General features: G+C 31.9%; 1 protein-coding gene across 1 annotated transcript; it reads left to right on the forward strand.

The window, feature by feature from the left end:
* The first annotated feature begins 812 nt into the window (after window positions 1-812).
* On the forward strand, window positions 813-7,809 carry LOC134691032 (uncharacterized). The gene is made up of 2 exons (XM_063551220.1): window positions 813-1,241; window positions 6,371-7,809. The coding sequence occupies exons 1-2, from the start codon at window positions 878-880 to the stop codon at window positions 6,748-6,750; spliced, it is 744 nt and encodes a 247-aa protein (XP_063407290.1). The 5' UTR covers window positions 813-877; the 3' UTR covers window positions 6,751-7,809.
* The last annotated feature ends 2,840 nt before the right edge of the window (window positions 7,810-10,649 follow it).

Here is a 10,649-nt window from a genome sequence, read left to right on the forward strand (position 1 = left end):
TCTTTTTTCCAAAATAAAACTCAAACAGTTTTTGTTGTTGATACAAAGCTATTCGAGAAAACTCCATGCATACTCAGAGTTAGGTTAGATACCATAATGATTAAAATATGAATCATTTTATCTGTCTAACGTTTAAGATATGAATATTCAGTACTGATTAGTTTTTTTCCAGCCGATGAAAGGTTAATCGAGAACACTATATGCATAATCAGAACGAGGTTATATAAATATGGTTCGACCTAGATGAAGGGTGTGAAGTTGATTAATAGCACTGAAAAAAGTAAAATCACAAAAAATACTGAACTCAGAGGAAAATCTAATCGGAAAGTCAATAATCAAATGGCAAAACCAAACGACAAAACACATCAAAAAGGAATGGACAAGAACAGTCAAATTCCTGACTTGGAACAGGCATTTTCAAATGTAGAAAATGATGGATTAAATCTGGTTTATCGCTAACCCTCTCACTTTGTTGACAGTCTCAAAATACAGAAGTCATTATATAAAAAAAGAAGATGTCACATGATTGCAAATGAGACAACTCTAAACAGCAATATGGCAATCAATCTGACGTTGTCTTATTTATTTTACTGCATCTACTTATTGGGTATCTTTTTATCTTAAATAAAAAAAAATCATATACATTCAAATCTTCATTCATTTGTTTTCAGTTTTTGTATCAGGGTGTGATTTCTTTCGTAAAATATGAATTATTAAAAAGTATTTACACATAAGAAGTGTGTTTACATTACCTCGTATCACGCAAATTTCGGATGTATGTATTTCCGACCACTTCAGGAAAATGTGATATTATTTATAATCACTTTGCACTTGGATTTAGAACTAACAGCTCGTAGCAAAGTTTTAATCGATAAAAATGAACGCCATTTTACTTTTCAATCTAGCTGGATTTGTCATTTCTGTTGTATGTGGAGACGACGGTTCATGTCTAACAAAAGCATGTAACAACAAAATGACAGCGCCATTGCTTGATAATCAAAACGCACCTCTTGTAGCGATGATCGACCTGTCAAAAGCTGATGAACACGTCAAAGAGTATGTCAACACAGCTATAGAAACAAAAATGACAAATCTCGTTAAAACCAAACTTGAAGATGTTTTCAAATCATTAAAGCTTGAGGAAGATGTTAAACTTTATGTTGACGAAGTTAAACAAAATGTGACATTAAGCATCACGGACGATATTAAACGAATCATAGAGAAGGTTTTACAGGGGAAACGTATGTAATTTAAAGTTATTTTTTTGTCTTGATATTTAAATAAATAGTTTGAATTTTGATTTTTTTTGTACAAAGTTATATACACATAACAATAAGTTAAGGTGGCTCGTGGGTACAAAAATTACAGCAAAAAAATAAACCTTTAATTTTTAAATTACAATTTTTATTTATTACATTATAAGTTATTACTATTATATGGTACAAAAATCAACCCAACAAAACGATTCGGTTTGGTCCCAGATGCCTTTAAAAATGTTTAAATCATTGAAAAAGCTCCAAATTATCTCCCTTTGGTGCAAAAATGACATTTTTTGGCATTAAATTTGAAATATCTTTTTTAACTCATCGGTGACCTATATTTTTATTATTGTTTTCAAATAAGCTGTACATAAACTAAATAATTGTAAAATTTAAGCGATTTCTGTAATAAGGTTTTTTTTTTATTTCGATATTACCTCTATTTCTCCTATTAGCTCAACAGAAAAAAAGGACATTAACAAAAATGTATGCTTTTTCCTAGGCAGATTTGTGAGCTTAAATGAACGGTGACCCAATGTTTTTATTTCATTTTTCTTCTAAGTATATGATAAAGTTCATTTAAAAAAAAATATAGCGAAATCCTATATTAGATTTTTTTTTTATTTATACCCAGGAGTCCCCTTAAGTTATCTAAGATGTTTTCCCAACTATTGATATACATCGAATTTCCAGTATTAACTAACTTTCTTACTGAATATTATTATGACCACGGTGTATACTTCATTCGTTTTATTTGAGAGGCAAAATGCGTTGACTGTTTAATTTTGTGTGATATAAAGTCACTGATCGTACAATTCGTTAGGCCACGCCTACCACTTTTTTTTTGAAATTTATAATGAAATGTATACACTTCCGCTAGGCGGTCACTGACATAAACACGATTATCCACATTTTTCCTTACAACAATCATACAATAATATATTTTCTTCTTTTTTATTACTTGATAAAGTTGTTTAATTTCGTGATATTTATTTCTTTTTGTTGATATTCTGATCTGAAATCTGCTGCACTCGTTCTTCCAACAGCATGAGTTGCATGATTTTAACATCGAATTTTAAAATATGACAATTTCACTCTGGCAAACTGAAAGGCGTTTACTAAGGTTAACCTATAAAAAGGGGTATAAAACTGTTGGAGATAGCAGTATATAAAGTCAAGAATAGTGTAAAACGTATTTTTCGAAATACTAAGGATATTCTACCCAAAAAAATAGGTTACCATAGCTGTATTTGGCAAAGCCTTTCGGAAGTTGGGTCTGGTATCTATGATGAGGTTATTTACAATCACTGGATCAATGCCACTGCTGGTAGATGTTTCCTCTCCGATCCGATGGTTTCACCACCCCAGTAGTCAGTCCTGCTGTGTTGACAAGAACTATCATTAATATGGAAATAATTATAAGTTAACTGTTAAGAAAACTTTTTTTCTTGATTTCTACCCCCGAAAGAGATTACATATTGGTGACCTTCTGTTGTTGTTTTTTTCATGGTTGGGTTGTTGTCTCTTTGACACATTCCCCATTTCCATTCTCAATTGTATACCTTATCCTTATTTGACATAACCTTCAGAATCTTGGGTCGTCTTTAACTTCGTACTTTATATAACCTTTTATTTTTTTTATATTCAAGCGTCACTTATGAGTCCTTTGTAGATAACATGCGTGTCTTGTGTGCATAATTGTAAGCATAATACCGATGGTGAGTTTAATTATTGATTGACATAATAACAATATAAGGTGTCGGCATGAAACGTAGAAAATGCATCATATTTAAAGGCAACAGTAGTATACCGCTGTTCAAAACTCATAAATCCATGGACAAAAAACAAAATCGGGGCAACAAACCAAAACCGAGGGAAACGCATTAAATATAAGAGGAGAACAACGACACAACAGCGAAACGCAACAGCACACAGAAACGGACCAAGCAACAGACAATACACCACGAGAATAACAAATATAACATCAAAACCAAATACATGAATATGGGATAGACAAGTACCGTGCCACGTCTTATCTCAAAAATAAGAGAAAACAGAAACGACTCAACGTTAAAATGCAACACACACACAGAAACGAACAATATTATAACAATGGCCATCTTCCTGACTTGGTACAGGACACTTTTAAAGGGAAATAAAAGTGGTGGGTTAAACCTGGTTTTAAGGCATGCCAAACCTCGCACTTTAATGGCACAGTTAAATATAACATTAAAATGAAAACAAAAAATTACAGGACTACAATACAAATAAAAAGCAGAACATATTAGACAAAGAAAAGCATGATCAATAGATAACAAAAATCATCAGGTTTAAAATTCAATACGCCAAAAACGCGTCTAGTCCACACGAGACTCACCAGTGACGAAAAAAATACAAAATTGTACAGCACTGAAGATCAAAAGTTGAAAAGGTTTTGCCAAATACGGCATTGTTTGTATGCCCAGGATAAGAACATTCATACTATTGCAAACAGTAAATTTTAACAAATGAATATGAAAGAGATATACATAATGAAACTGAAGTAAAAACTAATTACAGAAAACTAAACCCGAACACATAACGCCCAGATATACAAGATCGAAAGTGAAAAAAGTACAAAGTTGTACAGCACTGAAGATCAAAAGTTGAAAGGTTTTACTAAATACGGCATTGTATTATGCCCGGGATAAGAACCCTATTATATAGAACGATTCATGCTATTGCAAACAGTAAATTTTAACAAATGAATGTGAAAGATATATTCATAATGAAACTAAAGTATTAACTTATTACAGAAAATTAAACCCGAATACATGATGCCAAGTTCAATACAGCATAGACACACCAGAATCAGTCAAGGCGTTGACGCAATTAAAAAAATGACGTCACATACGATGGCGAAAAGGCAAACGTTATGCTACATTTGAATTTATGAAATTTAGAAACAGCATGACGTCACACATGAATCCTGGTACTTTTGATAACTATGAAAAACTATAATTTAAAAGTGAGCTAGAATTAGGATTGCTTTAAGATTATATTAAAACTAAATACTGATAATTCATTTAAACAAAATGCATATTGCAATACTTATTAATAGCAATTAACTGTAATATATATATGTCCAGTTAGTTATGAATCCAACTTCAAACGTAATTAATCGTACAAAATTAAATATAATTAATAAAGGCGGTGATTAATTTTTCTATCCGTAACCCCTAAATATAATAAAAAGACGTCAACACATTTGACAAAATGAGAAGATGAGAATTACAAATATAACATTAAACATATAAACTAAATACATGAATTTGGGATAAACAAGTACAGAAACACGTCTTATAGTAATACGAATTCACATACAGCAAAACAGTCACAATCTCACAATTTCACCGTTACAAAGCCGTATTCTTATACCATTATTATGTCAAGTAAATACACTAGTATTGTTCATTTATTGACCAAATAATCATCTCCCAAAATTGTAAATGACCAGGAACGAAGCTGATTTTCAAATTGGTTTTGGGATAAAATTTTAGAATTATGACATGATCATGTAAGAATATCAGAAGATATATTGTGACAGTATCGGTCATAACCGGAATTTATATCCTTATTTGTTTTGATTTTTATTTGATGTATTGATTTTGATCCGTTTAATCATTGTGTTTTAGTCTAGTAAACATGCTGTTCGTCGAACGTTGTTTTATTGATTTCGATAAGCTCGATTCTACCATTTTGAAGGCTTTAGACAAATAAATATCCTCTATTTGTTATAAATTACGTTTTGTCACATTTTGAATATCCCATTACTGGTTTCTGCCAATTGTATGGGACGTGCAATGTTAAGTACAAGTCCCAAAATAGATCCGAAATTTAGAATAAACAGCTGCGCCACGAGCGCAAGATACGCCCGTCGTCTTGTGAAAAAACACTTAAAAATAACACGGCCCCCGGGGTTGTACATGAAGTATATCCTGACTCATTCCTTATTCCTGCTCAATAGGAAGTTTGTATAAGAGACAGAAAAAAAATTGCTCAAAACATATTTTATATGCTTTTTACCGAAAAGCTCAATAAAAATTCAATAACTCAAAAATAAAAAAAGAATCATCACGAAAAAATGTGACCCCCCCTCTTTGTTTTACAAAAAAATCAATAACTCTAAATTAAAATAAGGAATCATCACGACAAAATATACATATCTTCAGATCAATATAACTAACAAGTGTGTGAAGTTTTATGCAATATTCATAAATTGTTTCTGAGATACGGTGGAACATGTGAACCCCCTCCCCTTTTTTTTAAACTCAATAACTCTAAAATAAAATTTCGAATCATCACCAAAAAGTATACAGATCTTAAGATAAATATAACGAAGAAGTGTGTGAAGTTTTAAGCAATATTCATAAATCTTTTTTGAGATACGGCGCGACATGTGAAAAAAACACTCCTGTTTTAGTTACAAAGTGCCGTACCTCAAAAAGTTTTAATCTGACTTTCACCAAAAAGTATACAGATCGTTTGATCGTCATAAGAAACAACTATGTTAAGTTTCATGAAATTTTTATAAGTTGTTCTCAAGTTACGGTGTGACATGTGCACGCTGGACAGACAGACGGACGGACGCCGGACATTTGTATACCATTATACGTCCAGATAAAATGTTGACGGGCGTATAAAAAGGACACTGACCCAGTTGACTAATTACACATCCTTACTGGTATAGACAAGGCAAACAATATTACCGTTTTGCACCAGGCCTAACCACTGAACAGTTTAAATAAAGCCTACACAAGTTTATTATAAATCACTTCTTTCATATACAGCCAATAAAAACGTAGAAATTAATAAAACAAAAAAGAAGAAATCAAGAAAATAGGGGTAATTAATTGTGATCTTAGGCTAGTACCCATTCGATTCATCATTTATGAATACACGACAACTATTTATAGTATATGTATAGCAAAATTTGAGAGCTTCAATAATGACCGTGCTGGTAAAGTTTTGGTAATTATACAAATTTATATCAATAAAGAACAAGAAGGACTATCAAAATGCTAACACACGTAAAGCTATGATATACAACGTTGTGTCTTTTTCACTTTCAGAAGTGAAGCCAGCTTTCTTTGCAACATTAAAGGCAACTCAAAACCTTGGAAGAAATGACGTGCTAAAATTTTCAAACGTAGTTACCAACGTTGGAAATTGTTATGACGTCAACACTGGCATTTTCAATTCACCACAGACGGGTGTATATGAGTTTTCTGCAAATTTCATTTCAAATGGTGACATGTGGCTTGAAATAAACTTAATGAAGAATGGACATTTTATAGCTCGGGGTCATTGTGCAAAGACACATGGCGTTGCTGGAACACTCCAAGTAATACTGGAACTACAGAAAGGTGACACGATATATCTACAACATCCACGAGATTCCGGATCGGTTTATGGTGGCGATTACTCCATGTTTTCTGGACACATGCTTTGATAAGAAGTATAACTGATCCATGAATTAATTTGATACCATTGTGTTATTGTGTTCCCCTTTATTTTGATTGTCATTGCCTTTAATATAACGCTTTGGTACTGGCAGGATTTAACTGTAATTTTTCATTTTATGAATTATGGAATTGTTTGAAAACTGAGGTTGCAGATATATTTGATCATATTCTGTTTTTATTTAGACCTGCTGTTGACGTTTGTCATTTTGACTTTAAACTTTTTTTTAACAAACCTTAAGAATGATTTTCTATAAACATGTTAAAGAAGTGTCTTTTGCACGACAATGGGAATACTATTAATGCCGAATTAATGTATATATCTATATCAAAGATCAATCTGAAACTTTTCCACTGTTAATCGAGATACTTAAAACAATTATTATTCACAGGAAATCCAGTTGTCTATAAGTTTCAAATACGTCAATTGATCAAGACAAAAAGACCCACGTAATCACATTTAATATTCTAAGTATATTGTTCATATTTCATTCTGAACTTCTTATTTGATTATATTTAGCGTTATATTCATATTCAGTTTGATAAATAATCTATTCCTTCTGTTTAGCATTTTAGAAGACGGACAAAAGATTAATTGTAATGATAAAGATGATTTAAAACAGTAATAATATTATTATTGCACATTTAAGAGCTAATTACTTGTCAATGAATAATATTTGTAAAGAAAATTGGTTAGAAAAATGACTTTGCTCCTACAAGCGTAAAATGAGGCAGTATATTAAAACATTTTATTAAAGACGTCCATCTTTGTTGAAATTAGTTCATCTACTTAGCGCTGAAAATGTCAATGATTTGTGAAATTTTGGCTAAATCTTGTTTATCAATATATTCACATGATTATCGGAGGACTTATGTGCTAACGAACAAACACTTTTTAAATATTCATATATAATGCATACTTTTCTGAAGAATTATCGCAGGTAATGTAATATATTGTGTTGATAATGTCATGTACTAATAAACAGTCGCATTGGGAATGGATCATCCCCCTTTTTTCAAATTTTCCAATAAATCAGATAATTTATCAACTCCAAGAATACATACCTTTTTGTTTTTTTTTTTTTTTTTTTTCTTTTCTGGTAGATGGTTTGTATGTTCAATCACTCAACTAGCTAGAAATTACAAAGAATTTTTAAAACATAAACACAAAAAAGGGATCCATTCCCAAGCCGCCTGTGTACTAATAAGCTTTATCTGTTTGAAGTCATGACTAATTGAAATGAACTGAAATATCTTAACGCCATACATTGTATTAACCACTTACTTTGAATACATATTGTAACTAGTTGGTATAATGTAATAAGCACACATTTTTAATAAAAACATTTGTAATGTCATACCAATGAATCATCGGGAGATGCGGATTTCATAGATTGATGCAAATTATGAATACAAGTACTGAATTACATAGAATGATCGTATTAAGGATACAATCTTCAAAATGAGTAATTGATGATAAAAGGTGACAAAAGCATTAGTACCTGTAAATTGTATCATCTTGAAGATCTATACAGCATAAACATTCGCTGCTCGAATGTTTCTACATAGAAATGGAAAGTTTGAAATGCGAAAGCAAAAATCATCCCTTGTTTCGTAAAATTGTGTTTTCAACCAAAAAGATGTACAATATATAAAAGTAAACCAAGAAAAAACAGTCATATCTGTGTGGTGTCATTTATTTCAAATTCGATTGGATAATGGCATTCAAATTAGTACTTTGCTATGCTATTTCTCAAGGGCTATAATATAAGTATTGATTTGCATATAACTGTGTGTAACACTGGTATATTGATTAAATTCTCTGAAATTTGCATAATGTCGCATTTATCATTCTTGTATTCTATTTTATGATTAGAGAGGGTCTTTCATCCTTACTTCAGTGAAAGTTATTGTTTTTAATCTTATAATTTCGAAATTCTCCGAAACAGTTGTGACTTCTGTTTTACTACATACAACAAAGTACGTGTAGGTTTATTTTTATTAATTTCTATTATGTCAGCCGACAAAGTGGTTTGTGTGAAATTTTCTAATCATTTGCTTTACGTCCATTGTCCGTCTTGATTTATTTTAAAGATCTCCTCCGGAACCGGTTTCTTTGCTCAAAAAAGTGTCATGAGACATTTTCACTTTTTGTGAGGAAGGTCGTACAGTGGCCTTTAACTGCTTACATTTACTACACTAAACTCTGGTGCATAATTTTTCTCATTGGCAATGATATCACACCTTGATAGTTTTATGTACATGTTTTACAGTAAAGATAGATTTTCGCCTGATACGGACTGACGAATGGACGACCTGATGGACAGACCAAATAACGACCGACCGAAGGACCAGCAAATAGATGAACAATTGCACAAGTCATATCGTTCTTGACTGTCCATGGCGTTACAGGATTAAATCCCTAGGATGTTTTTTGATTGATTCTTGTCCCTGATGCATGATTTTTTAATTATTAATTGTTTTTGGCTTTTAACTAGCTTTCAGTAATTGCAAGTACTCTCAAATCGTACGTTCGTGTTAATTTGACCTGATGACACAATTTGTAATGCATTTCTGTAATTCAATGTTTAGTTATTTTTTGTTATAACTCGTCTAACTATTCTTAATATGTACCACGTTTGAAAAATATTTAGTATGACGATAATTTTTCACTTCTGTACTCGTACTGTGAACAACAAATTATTTTTGTAAAAATTGTAATCCGTTCTCCTAACAACAAAATTATTTTCCTGTGTACGTTGTTCAATGCCATTTTGTCCAAGGTTGGAGTTGTCTTTTTGACACGGTTCCCACATCTCTTTTTCATTAATATTATATTTATATTGTGTCATAGATCAAACTTGTTCGTTGTTTGTTTACTTGTTTTTGTTTAAATCTCTTTTTGATTGAGTTAAGACATTTTAATTGATATTTCATAGTGTGTCTTTTTATGTTGTAATGTAACACTACTGTCCCGGGTTGGGGTAAAGGTTGGCGCCTGTTACAACGATTAAACCCGCTGCGTTTTTATTCCTCTATCCTAAGTCCGGAGACTGTTGTTCAGTGGTCATCGTTTGTTGGTGTGGTTCATAAGTGTTTCTCGTTCCTCGGTTTTTTTTATAGATTAGACCGGTGGTTTTCCTGTTTGAATTGTTTCATTTTGGGACCCTTTATAGCTTGCTGTTTAGTGCGAGCTAAGACTCCACGTTAATGTCCGTACTTTGACCTAAATTGTTAACTTTTTATTCATTTTGCCTTGGATTGAGAGTTGTCTCAACGGCACTCATACCACATCTTCTTATTCAAAACTATCGTACATCGTCAACAAGTACAACATGCTACCAAAAGACAAAAGCGGTTTATAGAAATGGAATATGATCAAACTAGAATAAACCTAATCGCTAGCCAGACAAATTCACCTTATTTATCCAAAGAAATTCAATTATGACAAAAGTTGCTGTTTGTATTGCCTTCTCTGTCCTCAAACTACCAAAAACATTTCAACTTTTAGTTGCAAAACAGAAGAGTTTTGAAAATTGTTAATAAGAACATACGTCTTTCCTAGTAAAAAAAAGTCTTAACAAAAGCACCAAACTCCAAGGTAAGTTCATAGAGTCCATAAATGCGGACAATATGCAATGCTCGACTACTAGTATATCAAATCTTCCAATCAGCAGTCCTTTACTGTTTCCGAACAATCTGCGATGCAATTTTAGAATTTTTTTTGACATTGGTCAAACAAAATTTAGATTGCCGCTGGCATCATTTTTTATAGAAGCAACTCACAGGTGATTTCTCAAAAATGACAATAGAATCAACATCTTTTATTTCTGCAACCAAGCTTTACAAATAGGCAAAACAAAGTGAACATTTCAGGGATTGTGGGTCC

This window comes from Mytilus trossulus, chromosome 11 (assembly GCF_036588685.1).
Source record: "Mytilus trossulus isolate FHL-02 chromosome 11, PNRI_Mtr1.1.1.hap1, whole genome shotgun sequence".
Lineage (NCBI taxonomy): Eukaryota > Metazoa > Mollusca > Bivalvia > Mytilida > Mytilidae > Mytilus > Mytilus trossulus.

What these genes read in the sequence shown, in the direction of transcription:
- LOC134691032 (XM_063551220.1), top strand. Translation starts at nt 878, where the DNA reads ATGAACGCCATTTTACTTTTCAATCTAGCTGGATTTGTCATTTCTGTT. An exon ending in GAAGGTTTTACAGGGGAAAC is followed by an intron (nt 1,242 to 6,370) that starts GTATGTAATTTA and finishes TTTCACTTTCAG; the next exon opens with AAGTGAAGCCAGCTTTCTTT.